General features: G+C 41.9%; 1 protein-coding gene across 1 annotated transcript in view; it reads right to left on the minus strand.

Annotated features, from left to right (window-relative positions):
* The window catches only part of LOC309569498 (NACHT, LRR and PYD domains-containing protein 12-like), a 1,417,729-nt gene that overhangs the window by 1,381,631 nt on the left and 9,034 nt on the right, over positions 1–27,064 (minus strand). The window contains exon 2 of the mRNA XM_082275358.1: positions 11,543–13,247. Coding sequence (XP_082131484.1) covers positions 11,543–13,218 — 1,676 coding nt within the window. The 5' untranslated portion in view covers positions 13,219–13,247. The remainder of the gene's footprint in view (positions 1–11,542; positions 13,248–27,064) is intronic.

The raw sequence follows: 27,064 nt of genomic DNA on the forward strand, positions 1-27,064 counted from the left end.
AATACCACATATTGAAGTGGGGTATTATCTGAGCATACTTTTACAAGTGTATTTGTGTCCTGCAACAATATTGCCTCTTTTGCTGTGTTAAGTCTGCTACACACAGTGCCAAACTCACTAGCCAATTTTTTGAACAACTGGTGTGATAAACCAATGGCCCCCCAATACCACATATTGAAGTGGGGTGTTATCTGAGTATACTTTTACAAGTGTATTTGTGTCCTGCAACAATATTGCCTCTTTTGCTGTGTTAAGTCTGCTACACACAGTGCCAAACTCACTGGCCAATTTTTTGAACAACTGGTGTGATAAACCAGTGGCCCTCCAATACCACATATTGAAGTGGGGTGTTATCTGAGTATACTTTTACAAGTGTATTTGTGTCCTGCAACAATATTGCCTCTTTTGCTGTGTTAAGTCTGCTACACACAGTGCCAAACTCACTGGCCAATTTTTTGAACAACTGGTGTGATAAACCAGTGGCCCCCCAATACCACATATTGAAGTGGGGTGTTATTTAACAGTATACTTTTCTAAGATTGTATTTTAGTCCTGCAAAAATTTGGCCTCTTTTGCTGTGTTAACTGTGCTACACACATTGACAACAGATAATGGCCAATTATTTGTAGAACTGGTGTGATAAACCTGTGGCCCCCCAATACCACAGATTGAAGCGGGGTGTTATCTACACAGACACATGGTCTAGCAAACACGGGCAGGGAAGGTATATCACTTTTACTGCCCACTGGGTGAACCTTCTGACGGCCGTTAAGCATGTAACCCGTGGCACCCGTGTAGATTTAGTTGTACCGCCACGGATTGCAAGCAGGCCTGCCTCTTCTCCTCCTCCTCCATCCTCCCTCTCCTCCTCGGCTGACTCCTCCTCTTCCACTGCTACCGTCTCTTCTCCTGCGCCGCCCAAGATCCCCAGAACCTATTCCACATGCCAGGTGAGACGTTGCCATGCTGTGCTGTGTCTGTTGTGCCTGGAAGCCAAGAGCCACACTGGTCCTGCACTCCTTTCAGCTTTGCGTTCACAGGCAGATCAATGGCTGAGACCGCTGAATTTGTCAGTTGGTAAAGTGGTGTGCGACAACGGTGCCAATCTGCAGAGCGTGCTGAAACAGGGCAGAATAACACACGTGCCATGCATGGCACAAGTCCTGAACTTGGTGGTGCAGCGATTCGTTGGCAAATACCCTGGGGTCCAGGACTTCTTGCAGCAGGCCAGGAAAATCTCAGGCCATTTCCGAAGATCTTACACAGCCATGGCTCGCCTTGCTGAGATTCAGTGGTGACACAACCTGCCCCTCAAGCGTCTTATTTGTGACTGCCCGACGTGATGGAACTCATCGTTGCATATGCTTGATAGGCTGCTCCAGCAGAAGCATGCAGTTAATGACTACCTGTTCAAACTCGGCTGCAGGACAGGTTCTGGGGAGCTTGGGTTTTTTTCACCTCGCCAGTGGCTGCTCATGTGCGACGCATGCAGACTTCTGCGGCCATTTGATGAGATCACCAAACTGGTCAGTCACGGCCAGGGCGCCATAAGTGATATCATACCTTACGCTTTCATTCTGGAGCGTGCATTGCGTTGTGTCATTGATCAAGCCGTCGAGGAGCAGGAGCAGGAAGATCAGGAAGTCGCAATGTTGGATGAATTCCCAGGGGGTGCTACTCCATCTGAGACAAATCAACAGCAGGAGTCTGAAGAGGAGTCAGAGGAGGAGGATGGTGCTGGGGGGGATGAGGAGGAGCAAGAAGAGCATGCTTTAAACCTTTCTGGGATCCCTGGTGTTATCCGTGGATGGGGGGAGGAGAACGAGGACGACATTATCCTGGATGATGAGCTGGAAGCAGGCCACTATACCGCTTCCAGTTTAGTGGGAATGGGGACCTACATGCTGCAGTGTGTTAAGGGGGACCCCCGTATAAAACGCATAAAGGCCAACGACCAGTACTGGGTGGCAACATACTTAGACTCCCGGTACAAACACAAAATGGCGGAAATGTTACCACAATCACAGAGGGCGGTCAGGATGCAGCACTTCCAGGCCTTGCTGAGGGAAATGCTGCATTCTGCTTTTCTGTGCGCTGGCAGAGGAATTTTCAGTCACAGAGAGACAGTTGCGGGTAGCAATCCAACAGCGCCTGCAAGAAGAGGGCGGTTGGAAGATGTCTTGGTCACTTCAGATATGAGATCCTTCTTTCAGCCGAAGCATCGACAGCTGTACTCCCGATCCAGAATGAGGGAACGCCTAGACCGACAGGTGTCCGACTACATCGGGTTAACGGCCGATGTGGACGCTCCGAGGAGTGATGAACCCCTGGACTACTGGGTGGGCAGGCTTGACCTCTGGCCAGAGCTTGCACAATTTGCAATGGAAATGTTGGCTTGCCCCCCATTCAGTGTCCTGTCCGAAAGGACGTTCAGCGCAGCAGGGGGGATCGTGACCGATAAGCGCACTCGCCTAGCTCATGACAGTGTAGACTACCTCACATTTAAAAAAATGAATGAGGCATGGATCTCTGAGGAATTCAACATATGTGACCAGTAGACCAGGTTCCATCGAAATTCCTCCACCCACAACAATTCCTGGTCCTTGGCTTCGCTACATGCAGCTGTATGAAAGGCATTCCATGTCCATTGAATGGCAAATTTTTGGGGCCTTTCAGGGCCGACAATAATTTTTTCTGTGAATGCCTAATGTACCTCCAGCCACCAAATACTAAGTTCTTTGCTGTCAGTTCAAACCATGTGAGCAAATTTTTGGAGCCTATACAGGCCGACACTTACGGTTCTGTGTACTGTGAACGCCTACCGTACCTCTAGCCATCAAAAACTAAGTTCTTTGCTGTCAGTTCAAACCATGTGAGCTAATTTTGGGAGCCAATACAGGCCAACACTTACCGTTCTGTGTACTGTGAACGCCTACCGTACCTCTAGCCATCAAAAACGAAGTTCTTTGCTGTCAGTTAAACCCATGTGGGCTAATTTTTGGGGCCTTTTATGGTCGACACTTACTTCTGTATCATGTGAATGCCTAATGTACCTTCAGCCACAGAAAACTACGTTCTTAGCTGTCAGGTAAACGCATGTGGGCTAATTTTTGGGGCCTGGAATGGCCGACACTTACTTCTTTATCCTGTGAATGCCTAATTTTTCAGACTAGAAATAAAAAACAATGGGTCTGTAAAGGTTCTGCCAAATTGTGGAATGGATGCAGACCCATTTTACAGATGTGTGAATGGACCCTATATGTATTAGACAATGTATTTACCAGCTGCTGTCAGTTCTGGCTGATTTATGAAAAAAATATATATATTTTTTGCTGTAAAAAAAATAAAAAATTTAGGGCAACTTTTTCAATTGCAATACTTCTGTTATGACATTGTCCATGTGCTGGGACTATTTGTGCACAGCTAGTACGTATTTTGTGGCTGCAAATATGACCTAAAGGTTTTTAAAGTTCGCCTCCAATTAAAGTCAATGGGGCCCGCCACAAACTCGCGGTTTGTGGACTTTTGAGAAAATTTGCGGCTGGCGTTCGCGAACCACCCCGGCCGATGTTCGTCCATCACTAGTTACCACCATCACAGAAGGCAGTCAGAATGCAGCACTTCCAGACCTTGCTTTGAGAAATGCTGCATTCTGCTTTTGCGTGCGCTGGCAGAGGAATTTCCACTCGCAGAGAGACAGTTGCGGGTAGCAATCCAACAGCGCCTGCAAGAAGAGGGTGGTTTGAAGATGTGTTGGTCACTTCAGATATGAAATCATTCTTTCAGCCGACCCATCGACAGCTGTACTCCGGATCCAGCATCAGGGAACGCCTAGACCGACAGGTGTCCGACTACATCAGGTTAATGGCAGATGTGGATGCTATGAGGAGTGATGAACCCCTGGACTACTGGGTGGGCAGACTTGACCTCTGGCCAGAGCTTGCACAATTTGCAATGGAACTGTTGGCTTGCTCCCCGTCCAGTGTCTTATCTGAAAGGACGTTCAGCGCAGCAGGGGGGATCGTGACCGATAAGCGCACTCGCCTAGCTCATGACAGTGTTGACTACCTCACATTTATAAAAATGAATGAGGCATGGATCTCTGAGGAATTCAACACATGTGACCAGTAGACCAGGTTTGATTACAATTCCTCATGACAGGCCACAAATATCCGCCAGACCACCATCCACCCACAACAATTCATGGTCCTTGTCTTCGGTAAATACAGCGGCATAAAAGGCATTTCATATCCTTTAAATGCCTAATTTTTGGGGCCTTTCATGGCCGACAAATATTTTTTCTGTCAAAGCCTAATGTACCTCCAGCCACAGAATACAACGTTCTTAGCTGTCTGGTAAACCCATGTGGGCTAATTTTTGGGGCCTGTACTGGCCAACACTTACTTCTGTATCCTGTGAATGTCTAATGTACCTTCAGCCACAGAATACTACGTTCTTAGCTGTCAGGTAAAGGCATGTGGGCTAATTTTTGGGGCCTGGAATGGCTGACACTTACTTCTTTATCCTGTGAATGCCTAATTTTTCAGACTGGAATTGAAAATCAATGGGTCTGTAAAGGTTCTGCCAAATTGTGGAAGGGATGCAGACCCATTTTACAGACGTGTGAATGGACCCTATATGCATTTGACATGTATTTACCAGCTGCTGTCAGTTCTGGCTGATTTAGGAAAAAAGAATACCTTTTTTTGCTGTAAAAAAAAAAAAATTTAGGGCAACTTTTCCAATTGCAATACTTCTGTTATGACAGTGTCCATGTGGTTGAACTATTTGTGCACAGCTAGTAAGTATTTTGTGGCTGCAAATATGACCTAAAGGTTTTTAAAGTTTGCCTCCCATTAAAGTCAATGGGGCCCGCCGCAAACTTGCGGTTCGTGAATATTTGAGAACGTTTGCGGCTTATGTTCGCGATCCGCCCCGGCCGATGTTCGTCCATCACTACTTATCTCCAAAAAACAAAATAGTCCATCACTTGATGGTACAACGAAAGAAAGTTTTGGCTCACCACCCACATAAACCTTTTCCAATGAAGAGTTCAAGTCCCTGACTGCTTCAGGGGTCCCAAAGGCCAGGTCACCAGTAGCTTAGCCATCTCAGTCTCCTCAGTGCTTACTGTCCCTCATAGACAGGTGCTGGCTCTTTCTGTTCCTTTTCGGGACTCACATGGAGACGGGTTAACCACTTCAGGACCAAAGTCCCTGTAATCAATGTTTGGAGGTTCTTTTCCATTACAAAGGTCATTTTTCAATCTCTGAATTCTAGGTGGGCAACAGTGGTGGCTGGTGCTCAATGGGTTGGGGGGGGGGGGTGGCAGACGGACCAGATCATACACCCCCCCCCGGACCACACCAGGCTGCACACCCCTGGGCCACAGCAGCACAGGACCCCCAAGACAGGACAGGACAGGATCACTCACCCTGCCTGGACATCAGCGACGGCGACAGCGGCGGCGGATTCTTCCCCCTGTCTTCTGCGTCTCCTCCCTCCTCCTCCTCCATGCCCAATGGCATGGATTCTCCTTTTGGCCAATCTGGAAACAGGTCTCAGAACCCGCTTCCTGATTGGCCAGGAGGAGGATCCGTGTGACAATAGCGAATTTTCATTCGCTATTGTCAGACAACTGGGTGGGCTTTTTTTAGCCTGTGAGAGCCTTTGGCTCTAATCACATGGTTAAAAAAAAAGCCCCATTGAACTCCGTGCGTCCGCCCCCCCGCATGTAGATTAGGGGGCCGGACGCATGGATGGGGGGGCGCCCCATATGCACTAGCCGCCACTGGTCGGCAATGAAGACTTACCAATCCAGAGAGTACTGCAAATAATGCAGTTTTAATTTTTTTTAATTCTTTACCTAAGAAAGACACAGGTTAAGGAATAACTAAACCCGACATTTCCTTTTCCTGAGATGCGCCTGCTGTGCCATGCACTGGTATGAAAAGGTCTCTTTGTATTCCTTCCTTTGTGTGAAATCCCTGGTGTTCCTGCCAGTCCCTCTGCTTTCCTAAAAGAAAACTACCACACTAGGCATGAAAGCACAGCGTGGTCAGTTCTCTAGAATGTGATAATTTGATAAAAATGGGGAAAAAGGTATTTATAATGTTTTTCATATCTTTACACAAATGTTTTGCCTTACTGAATGGGTTATTTTACAAGGTGAGAGGTCACATATACTTTAACCACTTACCCACTGGGCACTTAAACCCCATTCCTAACCAGACCAATATGTACCCATACTGTACCCATATGAAACTTTCATCCTATTTTTCACACAAACAGAGCTTTCTTTTGGTGGTATTTAATTATCATTGGGTTTTTTATTTTTGCACTATAAATTAAAAAAGACTAAAACATTTTGTAAAAAAAAGAATGTTTTTTGTTTTGGTTTTAAAATTTTGCAAATTTAGTAATTTTTCTTCATAAATTTTGCCCAAAATTTATACTGCTACATATCTTTAGTAAAAATAACCAGAATAAGTATATATTATTTGGTCTTTGTGAAGGGTATAGAGTCTACAAGCTATGGTGCCAATCATTGAAAATTGATCACACCCGATGTACTGACGGCCGATCTCATTTCTTGAGACACTAACAAGCCAGAAAAGTATAAATACCCCCCGAATGACCCCTTTTTGGAAAGTAGACATTCCAAGGTATTTAGTAAGAGGCATGGTGAGTTTTTTGAAGTTGTAATGTTTTTCCACAATTCTTTGCAATATGAAGATTTTTTTGTTTCACAAAATGGTCATATTACAAAGTTATTTCTTACACACTGTATAGGCATACTTGCAACTACCCTCCAAAATAAATTCTGCTACTCCTCCTGAGTATGGCAATACCACATGTGTGGGACTTTTCCAAAGCCTGACCACATATGGAGGTCCAACATCCAAGTAGCACCCCCAGGTGTTCTAGGAGAAAAAATTACACTTTTCCTGACAACCTTTTACACTTTTGAAGGCCCTGGCACACTTTTGGAAAGAAAACACCCAAACACATAATCTAGGAGCCATAATGCGTCTTTTGAACATGTCATTTTTTTTCCACAAGTTTTTGGAAAATGTGGAAAGAAAACGAAAATGCTTTTTTTTTTTTTTTTTTTTTACACAAAGTTGTCCATTTATAAGATATTTCTAACACATAGCATGTACATAGCAAAAATGACACCCCAAAATACATTCTGCTACTCCTCCTGAGTATGGCGATATCACATGTCTGACACTTTTACACAGCCTAACCACATACAGAGGCCCAACATGCAGGGAGCACCGTCATTTCCTGACTACCCATTACACTTTTGTGAGGCACTGTAGGGCACTGATAAGCACTGTAGTGGCACTGATGTGGCACGGATGAGCACCGATGTGGCACAGATGTGGCACGGATGAGCACAGATGTGGCATGGATGTGGCAAGGATGAGCACTGACGTGGCATGGATGAGCACGGATGTGGCATGGATGTGGCACGGATGAGCACTGACGTGGCATGGATGAGCACTGACGTGGCATGGATGGGGCACGGATGAGCACTGCCGTGGCACGGATGATCACTGACGTGGCATGGATGTAGCATGGATCAAAACTGACATGGCATGGATCTAGCATGGATGACCACTGACGTGGCATGGATGTGACACGGATGACCACTGATGTGGCATGGGTTTGGCACAGATGAGCACTGATGTGGCTTGAATGTGACACAGATGAGCACTGACGTGGCATGGATGAGCACTGACGTGGCATGGATGTGCACGGATGAGCACTGACGTGGCATTGATGAGCACTGATGTAGCATTGATGTGGCATGGATGAGCACTGGCTTGCCATGTATGAGCACTGACGTGGCATAGATGAGCATGGCAAGGATGAGCCACAGATGAGCACTGAGGTTGCATGGGTGGGCACATATGTGGCATGGATGGACATAGACATGGCATGGATGTGGCATGAATGAGGCATGGATGTGGCACTGATGAGGCATGGATGAGACATGGATAAGGCACGGATGGGCATAGTTGAGGTTATGGAGGAGGCAGAGGATGGGTGCAGCTGCAGTTTCTCTCCTCGGACGCTGTACCGATCATTGTGTACAGTGTGCAAGGAGAGGAGAGTAATGAAAGGGACATGCGACGGTTTGTTGAGTGACGGAGCGATCACGAGGTAAAGGGCCGTTTACATTGGCCCTTTACCACGATCTGTGATGCGCCGGGCCCCCGGGACCCGGCGAGAAGGGACACTTACTTGTGCGCGCCCTGGTCTGCAAGTGGTTAACTCTTTGCCTATGGTCTGTGTTCAGAAAGATGTATGCAATGGAAGAGTTTTGTTTTTATTGAATGGAGGTTTATGGGTATTTCCTATGCTCATAGCATAGGAAATAAAGAGAATGGCTTAGAAGGACTGTGATGTATGTGTGCAGTGTATACTTTGGGTAGGCTCAGATTTGGTTTAACCATGCCTTTTTAGCCATGTCCAATATATATATATATATATATATATATATATATAGACAATGGCTACGGCTGCTGTCTGAATCTCCTGTGAGACCAGGGAGCGAAGAGAGAAGACCTGTGGCTGGTCACAGTGCTGGATCACTGACAGGTCTAAGGTAAGTGTTCAGGAGTGGGGGTAAGTGGAATAGTTAGTAGGTGATTTTTTACCTTAATCCAGGGAATTGCTTTTACTTTAGAGTCACTCTAAGTATTATCTGATGTATTCACATAAATAGATATGTACAGTCTGCATATAATAGAAAACAAATCAGACTAATACAGTGAGGGAAAAAGTATTTGAACCCCTGCGGATTTTGTACGTTTGCCCACTGACAATGAAATGATCAGTCTATAATTTTATTGGTCGGTTTATTTTACCAGTGAGAGACAGAATAACAACAAAAATATCCAGAAAAACGCATTTCAAAAAAGTTATAAATTGATTTACATTTTAACCACTTGCCGACCGGTCACGTTGACCCTACTGCGGCAAAGTGGCTCGATATCATCCAGCGACGTAGTACTACGTCGCTGGACTCCTCCCCTTGTGATCGAGTGTGGAGATCCGCCCGCTTGTGTAAACAAATCGGGCGGATCTCCTAAGTGACAAACAGTGACAGATTGCAGGATTCAGCATAGCTCAACCCTGGATCTGTCCCTGTGTCACTCAGTCCCCTCCCCCCACACACGTCAGTAAGCACCAGGCATACATTTAACCCCTTGATCACCAATAAAAGTTAACCCCTTCCCTGCCAGTGTCAGTTTTACAGTAACAGTGCATATTTATAGCACTGATTTCTGCATTAATGTCACTGGTACCCCCAAAAGTCGAAAATGTCAGTCAAGGGTCCGATCTGTCCGCCGCAATGTCGCAGTCCCGCAAAAAAAATCGCAGATCGCCGCCATTACTAGTTAAAAAAATAAAAATGACATAAATTTCCTGTAGTTAGTAGCTGCGATAACTTTTGCGCAAACCAATCAAAATATGCTTATTGCGATTTTTTTTACCAAAAATATGTAGCAGAAAACAAATTGGCCAAAAATGTTAAAAAATTTTGATTTTTTTCTTTTTGTTTTGGGGAAATTTCATATAAAAAAATGTGAAAAATATTGTTATTTTTTCAAAATTTACGCTCTTTTTTTGTATATAGCGCAAAAAGTAAAAATCGCACAGGTGATCAAATACCACCAAAAGAAAGCTCTGTTTGTGGGGAAAAAAAGACATATATTTAATTTGGGTACAGCATCGCACGACCGCGCAGTTGTCCGTTAAAGTAACACAGTGCCGAATCACAAAATATAGCCTGGTCAGGAATGGGGTAAAATCTTCCGGTCTTTAAGCGGTTAAAAAAACGCTCAGTGAGAATTTTTGGTCAAAGACATGTAGCTAAATACATTTTGGCCTAAATATAAATATATGACAGAAATTGAATATATTGGATATTTTTTAACTGTCAAAGTAGAAAAATATTGTTATTTTTTCAAAATTGTCGCATTTTTTTATTAATATCGCAAAAAATGAAAAGCGCAGAGGTGATCATATACCACCAAAAGAAAGCTCTGTTTGTGGGAAAAAAAGGACACAAATTTTGTTTGGGTACGGCATTGCATGACCGCGCAATTGTCAGTTAATGTTGCACAGTGCCGAATCGCAAAAAGTGGCCTGGACGTACGGCAGCAAAATCCTCCGGTGGTAAAGTGGTTAATGAGTGAAATAACTATTTGACCCCTCCACAAAACATGACTTAGTAGTTGGTGAAGAAACCCTTGTTGACAATCACAGAGGTCAGAAGTTTCTTGTAGTTGGCCACCAGGTTTGTACACATCTCAGGAGGGATTTTGTCCCACTCCGCTTTCAAGTTTGGTAACTCGAACCTTCAGTTCCTTCCACATATTTTCTATGGGATTAAGGTTAGGAGACTGGCTAGGCCACTCCAGGATCTTAATGTGCTTCTTCTTGAGCCACTCCTTTGTTGCCTTGGCCATGTGTTTTGGGTCATTGACATGCTAGAATACCCACCCATGACCCATTTTCAATGCCCTGGCTGAGGGAAGCAGGTTCTCACCCAATATTTAACGGCACATTGCCCTGTTAATTGTCCCTTTGATGCAGTGAAGTTGTCCTGTCAGAAAAACACCCCCAGTTGAGTTGATGCCAAAGATCTTGATTTTGGTCTCATCTGACCACAACACTTTCACCCAGTTCTCCTCTGAATCATTCAGATGTTCACTTGAGACGGGCCTGTACATGTGCTTTCTTGAGCAGGGTACTTTGCGGGCGCTGCAGGATTTCAGTCCTTCACAGCGTAGTGTGTATGTTATCAACTGTTTTCTTGGTGACTATGGTCCCATCTTTCTTGAGATCATTGACAAGATTCTCCCGTGTAGTTCCGGGTTGATTCCTCACCGTTCTCATGATCATTGAAACTCCATGAGGTGAGATCTTGCATGGAGCCCCAGGCCGAAGGAGAATGACCAACATTTTGTGTTTCTTTCATTTGCGAATAATCACACCAACTGTTGTCACCCTCTAATCAATCTTCTAGCTGATGAATCTGTAGACCACTCCTGCCTTGTGTAGGTGTCAGCCATGGTGGAGAGATTGGAATTTGATTGATTGATTTATTGATTGATTGCTTCTGTGGACAGGTGTCTTTTATACAGGTAACAAGCTAAGTTTAGGAGCAATCCCATTAAGAGAGTGCTACTAATCTCAGCTCGTTACCTGTATAGAAGACACCTGGGAGCCAGAAATCTTACTGATTGATAGGGGATTAAATATTTATTTCACTCATTAAAATGCAGATCAATTTATAAATTTTTTAAATGCATTTTTCTGGATATTTTTGTTGTTATTCTGTCTCTCACTGTTAAAATAAACTTACCATTAAACCTATAGGATTAATCGTTTTTTTTTTGTCAGTGGGCAAACATACAAAATCAGCAGAGGATCAAATACTTTTTTCTCTCATTGTAATTAAAAAAACACCTGAAATTACCAATTTAATACAGCAATGTGAATAATCATATTTATTATTTACCTCAATCTTTTGATGTTGTGTAGAGCCGGTATAAGTTTCTTCAATCCTTCATTCTGAATGTTACATGAACTTAGATCTACATCTTCTGTCTCTTTGAGGGATTGGAGGATAAAAGACAACACTGAGAAGTCCAGAGGGCTGAGGGGGATTGTAGAAAAGTCAACTTTTTTTGATTCAATACATTGTGACACCAGAGCCTTATTCCTGCTCTCATGGAGATAGTAGAATACATTAAGAAGCTCTCTCTTGCCTGTTTGGGATCTGTCAGGTATTTTTTCTGCAATTTTCTTCTGGATCCAGGTGATGACATGTCTGGCAGCCTGGGAAGATAATTCTCCCACATGAGACTTTAGCATGGATCTAGTAGACGAGTCTGAAAGACCGCAGAGGAAACAGAGAGATATTTCAGCACGGCCGTCTTTGTAAGACTCAGCCTCATCAAGTGTTTCCTGTAATTTTTCTGGATTATAGGCAATAAAATGGACTAAACCGGCAAAAAACTTCTGAAGAGTGAGATGTAAGAAGGTGTAATCCACATCAGGAGGCTGACCAGATTCCATCATGAAACATGAAAAGAGATTTTTGTCTTTTCTCACATGGAATGACTGCAGATGACGATCATCAAATACAATCAGGTGACTCATGACTGCATGTTCTGCCATCCACCCAATAGATGTCAGCAGTTCCCGGACAGTGTGGCCGTCCTCTTTATTCTGGCAGTGATTGGCCAGAATGTTGGAGACAAATGTCACAAAGAGTTGTGTTACTGTTTTGGGTAATGATGTCATCAGTTGATCAGTGATTGTTGGTTGGGCTGTGAAGCACATTGATAACACTCTACAGATGATCCAGCAGTATGATGGGTTATAACAGAACGTGTACAGGGTGTCATTCTCCTGCACATACTGAAAAGCCTTTCCTGACAATTCCTCATTTCCAAAGAAATGATGAAAGAAGGTCTGTCTGTCTTCATGGAGAAATCCCATGATCTCAGCTATTCTCTGGAAAACATCGGTATCAACTGATGCCAGTCTGGCTGGGCGGCTGGTTATCAGTACAGAACAACCTTTAAGAAGACTCTGCCTCACCAAACTGACCACAATATCACCAAATATTGTCTTCTTAGCATAGAGTCTACTTGATCTGAAATCTATTTGGTGAATACTTTCATCTAAGCCATCAAATATGAACAGAAGTCTCTCTGGTTGTTGTAAAATATCTCCAATCTGACCCTCAAGATATGGATAGTGATGAAGGATCATATTCTTTAAGATGACCTCTTCGATTCCATTAAGGTCCCGGAATTTGAAGAAGAAGACAAAAGCAAATCTCTGGTAATGTTTTCCAGTCACCCAGTCATAGACAAACTTCTGCATCATTGAGGTCTTCCCTATTCCTGGCACTCCGCTCACCATTATTGCATGTGGTACACATTGTGACCGCTGGTTCCAGCGGAACAGCTTATTGGGGGAAATGTGTTCCAGTCCAGTTTGTGTTTCCTTCAAGAATTCCTCATGTTTTACCCCAATCTGTATCATCTCATTTTGTGGATGCTGCCTGAACTGATCAGTGGAAACTACAATCAGGTTCACATAACGCTCATTGATGGGGAATCTTTGTGGTTCCAGGGTAGTTCCTGGGGGTCTATACTCCACTAGAGTCTCAGTCTCCTTCATTAGATGTTGTTTGTGCTCTTCCTGAATATCTGGGAATATAATGAGAATATTTTATGGCTCAGGTTAGTCAGAAATTGACACTGCTACGTTTAGTCTAAGAAAAATTGTAACTTTTGTTCTGAGGATGTTGAGGGAAGATCAGTGTATAAACATACTGACTATTTGGGTATATAAAATCAGCACTATAAACACAGTACACAGAATAAAGAACATATAAATACCATAAACCAACTAAAATAGTGTTATGTGCAAATATAAACTGACAAATGCAAATAAGAATTCATCATACAATGTACATAGTGCAGGGAGTGTAAGGAAGAAATATAAAATCCAGAAAAAAATCTTCAGTAAAAAGCCATAAATAATAAAAATGATAAAAAAAAGTATAAACCAGTGTCTATAATATCCATATTTAAGGTGATGTTTATCCAAAAAAAAAAATAAAATAGGTGTCTTCTTTAAAAAAAAAAAAAAAAAAAAGGAGAAAGGTCCCAGAAAGCCAGCAAACCATTAACCACCTAAATGTGCAGTGGCCCCTCACCGTAATGCAGGGTAATATTCGCTATCAGATTAAATCCAGAGTGATATGAACCCTCCACAGAGGTGATGGTTAATTCAATGCAGGGAATGGATTGCTTCTAAAATGATATAGGATCCTCCCTATCGACAGCATTAAGCTCATGGAAAGACAAAAGGCAACTCCATAGTGTAGTAAATCAGCATAAGGCATTTATTAAACATTTAGTTAAAATTGGTACACTCAGTAGATAAAAGGAAACTGCGGGGTCCCCTGATGGTGTTTGGTATCTAGATCGAGTACTTCAGGTCTCAGCCAAAAACCAGAAGTGACGTCACCTGGCTCCTCCCGACACGTTGAGTCACAGCAAATGTGACTTTATCAAGGGTAATGGAAGCTGGGTGACGATTGCCGGGATTAAAAAGCAGAGCAGTTGTTATGGAAACCGCTCTGATTATCAAACTTCATCCTGATTAACCCTCAATAGGATAGACCAAATAGCCCATACAAGTATAGTAGTACAGGCTTAAGAGATAACAGTAATAAATGTGGTGGTCATAAACAGTATTAAAAAGTGTATATTTGACAAGATTAAAAATATTGATCATTAACCACTTTTGGACTGGAAGGATTTGCCCTCTTAATGACTAGGGATGATCGAACTTTTGAAAAGTTCGGTTCGACCAGAACACCCGAACTTCACGAAAGTTCGGCCCGGATTTCAGAACCCCATTGAAATCAATGGGACCCGAACTTCTGTAATCAAAAAACACCATTTTTAAGCCCTAAAACCCAATAAATGCCCCTAAAAAGTGCCTAGGGTTCTGGGTCATGCCCCATTAACTATTAATCACACAAAAAAAAGTTCTTAAAAATTGTCATTTTTGATAAAAAAGCCAATTATTGAAAAATTAAAAAAAAAAAAAAAGAGATTTTTTTGATTTTTACTTTGGATTTAGTATCTGGGGGGTCTAAAAGGTGTGCATGTGAAGTTTCAGCTCTGTAGCATGTCCAGAACCATGAAAAAAAAAAAGATAATTTTTCAGTAGAACAGGGATGTGGTTCGGGAGCCTCCTTTAACTTTAACACCTATATGATCTTTTTTTCTGGTTCTGGACATGCTACAGAGCTGAAACTTCACAGGTACACCTTTTAGACCCCCCAGACACAAAATCACACAAAAAAAAGTTCTTAAAAATTGTCATTTTTGATAAAAAAGCCAATTATTGAAAAATTAAAAAAAAAAAAAAAAAAAAAAAAAAAGAGATTTTTTGATTTTTACTTTGGATTTAGTATCTGGGGGGTCTAAAAAGTGTACATGTGAAGTTTCAGCTCTGTAGCATGTCCAGAACCCCCCAAAAATTAGCATTTTCTTATAATTTTTATTAGAACAGGAATACGGCTTCTCTACGGCGCTTTTTCTTGCATTTATCGGGCATTTTTGGAGGCAGGCATGACTTTTTTTGGATTTAGTGTCTGGGGGGTCTAAAAAGTGTACCTGTGAAGTTTCAGCTCTGTAGCATGTCCAGAACCAGAAAAAAAGATAATTTTTCAGTAGAGCAGGGATGGTGGGACCCCTCTTTTACACTTATATGATCTTTTTTTGGGGTTCTGGACATGCTACAGAGCTGAAACTTCACAGGTACACCTTTTAGACCCCCCAGACACAAAATCACACAAAAAAAGTTCTTAAAAATTGTCATTTTTGATAAAAAAGCCAATTATTGAAAAATTACAAAAAAAAAAAAAAAAAAAAAAAAAAAAAGAGATTTTTTGATTTTTACTTTGGATTTAGTATCTGGGGGGTCTAAAAAGTGTACATGTGAAGTTTCAGCTCTGTAGCATGTCCAGAACCATAAAAAAAAAGATCGTTTGTATTAGAAAACTTTAAGCACAGGAATATGGCTTCTCTGCTGTAACACCTTGCCGGTTTAATAGCAGGCATTTTTTTGGGTTCTTTGCAGTCAGGAAAAACATCTGAACTTGTGTATAGTAGTACTGTGCACAAGTTCTGATGTTTTGCCTGCCTCCAAAATTCCCCAAAAAATGCCAGCAAAAACACACCTGGGCATTTTTTTTTTTGACGCTAGCGTTTTTTTTTGGCATTTTTTGGGGTTCTTTTGAGGCAGGCAAAACATCTGAACATGTGTATAGGGGGGATATATAGACATATATGTCTGAATATATACCCCTAGACATATATAGGTGTGATAGTAGCAGAAATAAATGCTTGCGCTAATGAAATCATTTACAGTAATATATTTCTGCTACTATCACACCTATATATGTCTAGGGGTATATATTCAGACATATATGCCTATATATACACCCTATACACATGTTCAGATGTTTTGCCTGCCTCAAAAGAACCCCAAAAAATGCCAAAAAAAACGCTAGCGTCAAAAAAAAAAATGCCCAGGTGTGTTTTTGCTGGCATTTTTTGGGGATTTTGGAGGCAGGCAAAACATCAGAACTTGTGCACAGTACCACTATACACAAGTTCAGATGTTTTTCCTGACTGCAAAGAACCCAAAAAAATGCCTGCTATTAAACCGGCAAGGTGTTACAGCAGAGAAGCCATATTCCTGTGCTTAAAGTTTTCTAATACAAACGATCTTTTTTTTTATGGTTCTGGACATGCTACAGAGCTGAAACTTCACATGTACACTTTTTAGACCCCCCAGATACTAAATCCAAAGTAAAAATCAAAAAATCTCTTTTTTTTTTTTTTTTTTTTTTTTTTTTTGTAATTTTTCAATAATTGGCTTTTTTATCAAAAATGACAATTTTTAAGAACTTTTTTTGTGTGATTTTGTGTCTGGGGGGTCTAAAAGGTGTACCTGTGAAGTTTCAGCTCTGTAGCATGTCCAGAACCCCAAAAAAAGATCATATAAGTGTAAAAGAGGGGTCCCACCATCCCTGCTCTACTGAAAAATTATCTTTTTTTCTGGTTCTGGACATGCTACAGAGCTGAAACTTCACAGGTACACTTTTTAGACCCCCCAGACACTAAATCCAAAAAAAGTCATGCCTGCCTCCAAAAATGCCCGATAAATGCAAGAAAAAGCGCCGTAGAGAAGCCGTATTCCTGTTCTAATAAAAATTATAAGAAAATGCTAATTTTTGGGGGGTTCTGGACATGCTACAGAGCTGAAACTTCACATGTACACTTTTTAGACCCCCCAGATTAATTTTTCAATAATTGGCTTTTTTATCAAAAATGACAATTTTTAAGAACTTTTTTTTGTGTGATTTTGTGTCTGAGGGGTCTAAAAGGTGTACCTGTGAAGTTTCAGCTCTGTAGCATGTCCAGAACCATAAAAAAAAAGATCGTTTGTATTAGAAAACTTTAAGCACAGGAATATGGCTTCTCTGCTGTAACACCTTGCCGGTTTAATAGCAGGCATTTTTTTGGGTTCTTTGCAGTCAGGAAAAACATCTGAACTTGTGTATAGTGGTACTGTGCACAAGTTCTGATGTTTTGCCTGCCTCCAAAACCCCCCAAAAAATGCCAGCAAAAACACACCTGGGCATTTTTTTTTTTGACGCTAGCGTTTTTTTTGGCATTTTTTGGGGTTCTTTTGAGGCAGGCAAAACATCTGAACATGTGTATAGGGGGTATATATAGGCATATATGTCTGAATATATACCCCTAGACATATATAGGTGTGATAGTAGCAGAAATATATTACTGTAAATGATTTCATTAGCGCAAGCATTTATTTCTGCTATTATCACACCTATATATGTCTAGGGGTATATATTCAGACATATATGTGTATATATACCCCCTATACACATATTCAGATGTCATGTCTGACATCAAACATGTCCTCAAAAAAGCACTGGCAGTGGCAGCCCCTGCAGCATTAAAAAATGCTTGCTGGTGAGAAGCCACATACCTGTCCCGAAGCAGAGAAATGATCATTTCTCTATAGCGGTCACCCTGCTATGGAAGGGTTTTGTCACCCTGCCATAGCAGTCACTGTCAGTTAACCCTACACTACACTACGGTCCCCTGACACTTAACACTTTCCCTACAGAAACTAAATTTTTGAAGCTAACTTAAGTGTAAAGGAGCACTCTAACTACACTAGATATCCCTTTCCTCACACTAAAAATAGCTAAATGACACTTTTAAAGTAAAATTAACAGAACTGCTTCCACTCTCTTCCATGTCCAGTATAACAATGCTGGGAATATGGCGGGGGCGATCTTATATACTGGGGGGCGTATTCACTAATGATTGGTCTAGGGACCCCCTAGTCACTCCAATCACATTCCTAGCATTCTCCTGCCCCCTCAATTGGCTTTTGCTAATGGTTCTGGTCCAATCACGGGCTTTTAAAGCCCATTTCCTGAAGCATTGCATTTTGGGCGGTTCTGGTTGCCGAATTCCGAACTTTTTGGGCAAAAAGTTCTAAATTCGGCCGAACCTCGAACACCCAATGTTCGGGCCGAACCGATGGTGGACCCGAACCGTTCGATCATCCCTATTAATGACCAGGCCGTATTTAGAGATTCGGCACTCCGTTACTTTAACAGACAATTGTGCGGTCGTGCGATGCTGTATATAAATAAAATTGATGTATTTTTTATTCCCACAACTAGAGTTTTCTTTTGGTGGTATTTGATCACCTGTGCGATTTTTATTTTTTGTGCTATAAACAAAAAAAGAGCGACAATTCTGAAAAAAACAATATTTTTCACATTCTGCTATATAACATTCCCCCCAAAAAAATGTAAAAATCTAATTTTTTTTAAAAATTTTAGGCCAATTTGTTTTCTGCTACACATTTTTGTAAAAAAAAAAAATTACAATAAGCGTATTTTGATTGGTTTGCACAAAAGTTATCGCGTCTACTAACTATGGGAAAGATTTACAGTATGTCATTTTTATTGTTTTTTTTTTTTTTTTACTAGTATTGACAGCGATCTGTGATTTTTTGCAGGACTGCGACATTGCGGTGGACAGATCGGACCCCTAACTGACATTTTTTACCCTTTTGGGGGGACCAGTGACATTACTACAGTAATCAGTGCTAAAAATATGCACTGTCACTGTAATAATGACAATGGCAGGGACGGGGTTAACATTGTGGGTGATCAAGGGGTTAAATGTGTACCTAGGGGCGTGTTTATAACTATGGGGGGTCATTGATCACTGTGGGTGCTCTATGATCATTCCAGAGTGAAGAACGGTCAGCTGTTTTTACAACATCTGCCTGTCCTCTCTCAGCAGGGAGCGATCGTGGGTGTCAGGCGGCAATCACAGGCACCTGCCCCGTGCATCGGCTTCCCCACTGATGAGCAGGGGCGGGAGCGCGCCACCGGAAGTGCGCGCTCGCCTCCTAGCTGCCTGCGCGCGACCGACGTATACCTACATCGGTTCGCGCAGGAGTGCTGCCTGCTGCAGTATAACTGTGGCGGGCGGTCGTAAAGTGGTTAAAATAATAAAATAATACTAGGAATGCAAGTAAGAATTGAGCATATAACAATATCACTGAATCTAGATCAGATAATCAATATTAAATAGAACCATTAAAAATTTTAAGAATTATACATAAATAAGTATGTTATAAGAGTGTGTAGGAAGTATTGATGCATAAATAAACATAAATCCATAACTAGAGCAAAAGATCCGTGATGAAATATCTAATAACTGTAAGAAAATGAATGTAGATGTGAGTGTGTCAATCACTTACAAAAAATGGTGTCATAGGATAAGTGATTAAAAATCCTAAAATGGGTGAAATGGAATGAATATACAATTATTTAGTATAAAAATAAATATTAAATTGAAATATGACACCCTAAATAAGATAATGATATAAATGTATAAGAGTGATATTCACTTTATTAAAAAAGAATAGAAATAATGTCATATTAGGGATGATTACAGTATCCCATCAAATTGGGAGAAATGCGCAAAAGTGAATAAGTGTAAAAATATTCAGATATCAATGTGTTAATAGTAAAGTGATACATTGATCTATTAAAATTATTATTATTCCAACAAATAAATAAATTAATCCTGATAATTCATGATCATGAACAATAGGTGGATCAATTATTCCAAAATCTTAAACTATGTAGATAAAAGTAGTATAGATAAGGTATAACGACCCACAGACAATAAAGGGGAACTCATAAGTGAAACTTGTATAGAATTAAAAAAGGGAGGGGGGGCAGCAGTGTATTAAACATATGATAGAATGGAAGGGGAGAGGGAAATACTAATAATCAGATATAAAGCAGTAAAGATGAAACTCAATATTGAGCCCCAGTGGTGAAAGGGTCTGCATCTCAAAGATCCAGTGAGATTTAGCTTGCCTCAAAGTGATGATTTTGTTGCTTCCTCTCCAGTGGGGTTTATATTTTTCTATACCCCAAAAGATTAGAGAGGAAGGGTGTGACGGTACTCATCGTCACTGTGAGTGAAAGACAGATACTTAATGGTTTGGATTGCTTCAAATGGGGTCTGTGTATACACTTTTGCTAATGTGTATTGAACTTCAATGTCAGAGACAGGCTCTCCCTATTGTTGTGTAATGAGGTGGGATGAGTATTCTGTTCCGCCTGTCTGTCCCATTGTTAATTGTTAATGAACTCACATATTTTTTCTTTCCAGATGGCTGGATAATTAGTTCAGGTTAATTATATTTCTGTATACAATTTCATCTGCATATGATAATGTAATTAGGCAACCCCTGACCTGATGGGGTACTTTGATCAGGAGGGGGGTGTGCTCATGTGTGTATAAATTGAGTGTGAAACTGTTCAATAAAGGAGAAGATTCCAGTACAAGCTAAGTTGTCGGCTAACTTTGTATGGGGGCGGCTGGAAAATCTCATATCTATGTTCAAGACTGGGAGGAAGCCTTATACTGATGGAAGTCCACAAGTACAGTGTGGGTTGCAGTTCCGTTACAAAGGGTCTTTTTGATGATATTGCGCATAGTGTTTGGATACATTGTTTTGGATATCCTTTTTTGTTCTGAATATGTTCTCTTAACCTCTTCCACAGTGGTCATTTAGTTCTTCCTATATATTGGAGACGGCACGGGCATTCCAACATATAGACAGCTCCCTCTGTCCTACGTGATATAAAGTCCTTAATGTTATGCTTTTTACCTGTAGAACTAAACTCCTCCTTCTTTCTTTTGGTGAATTTAGTATGTCTACATGCGTGACACTTTTTACAGGGAAAAAAGCCTTCTCCTTCAAAGAAGCTGAATGTTTTTTTAGGGGGTTGGTCTAAAACATTCTTTGCTATGCGATCTCTCAATGTCGATGCCCTCCTATAAGTGAATCTTGGGGTTTGAGGTACTATTGGTGTTAGAGTTCTATCCGCAAGTAGGACCTTCCAATGTTTTTTTATAATGTTTTCAAGTTTTTTATGTTGAACGATATAATCAAAAATAAAATTAGGTTCCTGATACTGATTTTTTTCTTCTTTCTTTCTTTCTCCATTTATTAAAGCTTCTCTTTCCAAATTTCCCACTTCATCGATTTTTTGTTTTATGAAGGTTCTTTTATATCTTTTCTCCAGAAATCTTGTCTCTAGTATATTAGCTTGTTGTTCATAGTGGATCTTATCAGTGCAATTTCTCCTAAGTCTCATAAATTGACCTTTAGGGATATTGATAAGCCATGGTTTATGATGGCAAGTACTTATAGGGAGATAACTGTTTCTGTTCACTGGCTTGAAGTGTGTTTTTGTTTTTAATCTTGCTTGTTCATGCCATATTTCTAGGTCCAAGAAGTTGATTTTCTTTCTCATTAATTTCCCAAGACAGGACAATATTCTTCTTATTTCTATTTAAACTGTGACCAAAATTAATCAGACTATCCTCATCCCCTGCCCACACAATGATGATATCGTCAATGAACCTTTTATATAAAAGTAGCTGGTTAGGTCCATTCTCATATATGACTTTATCTTCCCATTGTGCCATATACAGATTCGCTACACTAGGAGCATATTTTGCTCCCATAGTGATACCCTGTACTTGTTTGTAGTAGTCATTCTCATACCAAAAAGATTTGTGTTCTAGGCTATATTTTAGATATTCTTGTAAATATTTCCTTTGTGAGCATTTTAAATTGCTCATCTTCTTTAGGGACCACCTTGTAGCTGATAAAGCCTCCTGATGATTGATAATCGTATAGAGACTTGCTACATCTACAGTTGCTGGATGAATAGTGTCTGAATAACAGTTGGATTCGTTTTTTTTTTTTTTTTTGTTTTTTTAGCTGGATAAGGTGTTTTGTGTCTTTTAGATATGACCTGTTTTTTTGTACCACAGGTTGTAAAAACCAGTCTATGTATTCACCTAATCTCGATCCGACCGAGTTTATCCCATTTACAATGGGTCTCCCTGGTTGGTTCTGTTTGTCTTTGTGTATCTTGGGCAAGAAATATTTATGACTGGAATCCTGCAGGTATTTGTTATGAGATACTTTGCTTTCTTTTAATTTAAAAAATCCTTTTCTTTCCCTCTGCGGACCAACTTCTCAAGCTTTTAATTGTATGCCAAGGTAGGGTTACTGGTTAACTTCATAAAAGTGGAAGAATCATTTAATTGGTTGGACATCTCACTCATATAAGCATACTTTGAGAGTAATACAATCGATCCACCTTTATCTACAGGTCTAATACCTATATTTTTTCTTTGTTCAAGTGAGTTAATACCTTCTCTTATTTCTTTATGATCCCAGGTAATTTTTATTTTTAGTTTGTTCAGGTCCTGTACTACTAATTTTTTTAAAACATCACTATGGTTTTTATTAGTTGGTGGCGGAATAAATAGGGATTCATTTCTTAGTGGAGTATGTGAATACATACTCACTGGTGGTCCATTAACCAACCTCTCCCCTGGTTTAGATAACAGATATCTTTTTATATTCAGTTTTCGTGGGAATTTAAGAATATCTACATAAGTATCAAACTTGTTTTAATTCTTAATTGGGGCAAATTTGAGACCTTTATCTAACACTTTAATTTCTTGTTCGATAAGCGTCACCCCACTCAAATGAAAGATGTCACTCCCTATTATTCTCTTTTTCTTTTGTTTTTTTTTAGGCCTGCTCGGCATCCACTCTTCTTTTGGGGCTTCTTCTCCATCTTACTTCTGGTGGTGGTCATCTCCTGTTTTCGTTTTCTCCATCTAATCTCCCTGGAGGACCTTGTTGTCTGTCCCCTAAAAAACGCTGATCACGAGAATTATCTTGATTTTCCCTATTTCTGTCTTCTCTATAGTAGTAGGGTTCTCTATCATAGTCCTTTTCTCTTCTTAACACTTCATACCTATTTGATGTTAGGATCAAATCCCTTCTTTCTTCATATTGTTGATGATGATTATGGTAAGATGTGTGTGGGGGAGGTAGACTCCTCCTAGCATGATTATAATAAGCTGGACTTCTTGTTTTTTCCTGGTTATACTGGTAGTAATTTTGATTCTGAGATGAAGTTCTTCTCTCTTGACAGTGATAAGGTTGTCCTTTATAAGGCTGATTCTTATGATGCCAATTTTTCTTCCAATTTTTTTTTTTTCCATTGGTTATTCCAATAGAATTTTCTCTGTCCATAGGGTGTAGTCTGATCAGGCTGATGTACTCTTCCTTCATTTCTAGGAGTTTGGGGATACATATCTCGTCTATTATGTTCTGTTTGATGTTCCATCTTTGTATTTTGCAGATCTGGTTTTGGCTCTTTTTCAGGTGTAGTAGCTGCGGAAGCTAAATTAAAATTATGTTGCCATTTATAAGCTGTCTCATAACGGTAATCATTAATATCTCTCAAATATTTCCTCTTTTTCCTGGATGCAGTGTCCTTATCTTTCTGCTCCATATCTTTATTCAATTTTAGAAAAATGAGACATCTCATGGAGAAAAAGATTAATGCTTGGTGGGATATAGTTACCCATGAGAAATATCTGAAAGATAAAATAGCACCAAGGAGATTAAGATGGGATGTACCCATTAATGATGGTCTGATGGATAAAGATTCCACTGAGGAGTGGTTTAGTTTCTTTAATAATCAAGCACTGGATTTGCTAAAATTCCTCATCAAAAGGAAACAACGTAAAATGAAGAGAATTGATGAACAACAATTGGAACTGAAAGAACTATTGGAACCATTGAAAGAACTCCCTGACCGAGTAATGAAATCAGGGAGTTCTTTCAATGGTTTCAGCTCTACCTTTGGGACCAAGTTATTGCATTCATCCACAAGATCACACTACTAATGATCCCAAAGGACCCCTATCTCCTCATCTTTGGATACTGGGACAAACAATTGTTGACCTGGTCTAACGGCCCTTCCGCTTATCACCTACCATGGATTCTTACTTGCCTCCTGCTTGCACGGAAGGTCATCCCGTCTCAATGGATAACATCCTCCGCCCCAACCATAGGCCAGCTCAAGCAAGAACTACGTGCTCTCTTTAAGAAAGATTATATAAACACAGACTTTACTCATGCAACTTCCAAAGCCCATTTTGAACGCAAGTGGCGGCTCTTTGCATCTAAAACATGGCCCTCTCAGGATATGGATTTCCAAAACAAAAAATTCACCTACTACACAGCTTTACCCACAGATCTGATGGACTGAAGCTACGCCACTATGGCTACTATACTGAATGGCCTCAACCGTAGTGCGACTTCACTTCCTACTAAACTGTGTTGGCCCCCACCTAGACCCCATGTTCTTCCACAGACCCATCCAGCCTCTGTTCCGCTCATGTGTATTGCCAAAAAGATTGACCTGTAAGATTACTTTGTTCTTCTGGGTTCTTTTTCTCTATCCCCCCCCCCGTTTTCTTTCCACCCTTCTTTTCTCCTCTCCCACCCCCTTCACCTCCCCCCCCCCCTGCTGTCACCCCTGTTACTCTTAGTTTGGCATCTCGTGCCATAGCACGCTTACTGTTTGCATTGTATCCTCAATGTAAAATGTTCTTAAGGGTCCTTTCACACGGTCCATTCATTTTTTTTAAATGGACACGGATGCACTTTGGAGGGTGCGTTCCGTTTGACTATTTATCATCCCATCAATTTACGGATGATAAACGGACATAATGTATGTCTATGGGATTGCGGATGTCAGCGGATGACACTGCTGACACAGTGGCGGCTGGTACTCAAAATTTTTGGGGGGGCGCAAAAAGAAAAATGTAATAGGTATTGCTTCGCGGCAAAAAACGCGGTAAAAAATTGCGTGACTTTGAGGTCATGGTACAGGCATGGCACAGATGGTATAGGCATGGCACAGGTGATGGTACAGGCATGGCACAGGCATGGCACAGATGATGGTATAGGCATGGCACAGGTGATGGTATAGGAATGGCACAGGTGATGGAATAGGCATGGCACAAGTGATGGAATAGGCATTGCACAGGTGATGGTACAGGCATGGCACAGGTGATGGTATAGGCATGGCACAGGTGATGGTATAGGCATGGCACAGATGGTATAGGCATGGCACAGGTGATGGAATAGGCATGGCACAGATGATGGTATAGGCATGGCACAGGTGATGGAATAGGCATGGCACAGGTGATGGAATAGGCATGGCACAAGTGATGGAATAGGCATTGCACAGGTGATGGTACAGGCATGGCACAGGTGATGGGATAGGCATGGCACAGATGGTATAGGCATGGCACAGGTGATGGAATAGGCATGGCACAGATGGTACAGGCATGGCACAGGTGATGGTATAGGCAGGGCACAGATGGTACAGGCATGGCACAGGTGATGGAATAGGCATGGCACAGATGGTATAGGCATGGCACAGGTGATGGAATAGGCATGGCACAGATGGTACAGGCATGGCACAGGTGATGGAATAGGCATGGCACAGGTGATGGTAAGGTCATGGCACAGGTGATGGAATAGGCATGGCACAGATGGTATAGGCATGGCACAGGTGATGGAATATGCATGGCACAGATGGTACAGGCATGGCACAGGTGATGGAATAGGCATGGCACAGGTGATGGTAAGGTCATGGCACAGGTGATGGAATAGGCATGGCACAGATGGTACAGGCATGGCACAGGTGATGGAATAGGCATGGCACAGATGGTATAGGCATGGCACAGGTGATGGAATATGCATGGCACAGATGGTACAGGCATGGCACAGGTGATGGAATAGGCATGGCACAGGTGATGGTAAGGTCATGGCACAGGTGATGGAATAGGCATGGCACAGATGGTACAGGCATGGCACAGGTGATAGAATAGGCATGGCACAGGTGATGATATATGCATGGCACAGGTGATGGAATAGGCATGGCACAGATGGTACAGGCATGGCACAGGTGATGGTATATGCATGGCACAGGTGATGGAATAGGCATGGCACAGATGGTACAGGCATGGCACAGGTGATAGAATAGGCATGGCACAGATGATGGTATATGCATGGCACAGGTGATGGAATAGGCATGGCACAGATGGTACAGGCATGGCACAGGTGATGGAATAGGCATGGCACAGGTGACGAGTCAGCACTTCCCTGGCTGAGACACTTACCTGGCGACGGCTCGGCTCCCGGCGGCGGCTTCTCCCCCTCCTCGCGATTCCGACGTCCGTCCTCTTCTGCTCGGCTCCCGGCGCCGGCTTCTCCCCTCCTCACGACTCCTCTTCTGCGGCGGCGGGAAGCTGACCGGGCGGTGACGGTGAGTGACTGATGCACGCACCGACACCGCCCCCAACGAGGTCAGCATGGATGTCCTTAATCATGATTGGTCCAGGCTGGAGTCTGGACCAATCATGATCCTAGACATCACAAAAGGGGGGTGGTGTAGCGCTGTGCTCTGCGCTACAGTTAGGCCTCAGAAGGCTGCCATTTGGCGCCTCTGCGGGTGGAAAACCCCACCCCCCCATAGGCACCAATGGAGCGGGCTCCAAAAGGGGGGTGGGTGTAGCGCAGTGCTCTGCGCTACAGTTACGCCCCAGAAGGCCGCCTCTCGGCGCCTCTGCGGGTGGAAAACCCCACCCCCCATAGGCACCAATGAGGCGGGCGCCCCTTGTGGGCAAACATTTTTTTTTTTTTTAAATCTTTTTTTTTCTTTTTCTTTTTTTTTTTGGGGGGGGGGGCGGCGCCCCTGCGCCCCCTATGGGCCGGCCGCCACTGAACTGACATCAGTTTTTGCGTCCGTTCCTTTTTTTAAACGGAAGAAAAATAGGGTTCTCTTCCGTTCCAAAAAACTGAACTGATCGGAAAGGACGCAAATCGGATGTCAGCGGATGGTCATCCCCTGACATCCGCAATCCCATTGACATGCATTATGTCCGTTTTTCATCCGCCCGCGTGAAAGGAC

Source organism: Pelophylax lessonae (genome assembly GCF_965119305.1).
Source record: "Pelophylax lessonae genome assembly, chromosome: 13".
Lineage (NCBI taxonomy): Eukaryota > Metazoa > Chordata > Amphibia > Anura > Ranidae > Pelophylax > Pelophylax lessonae.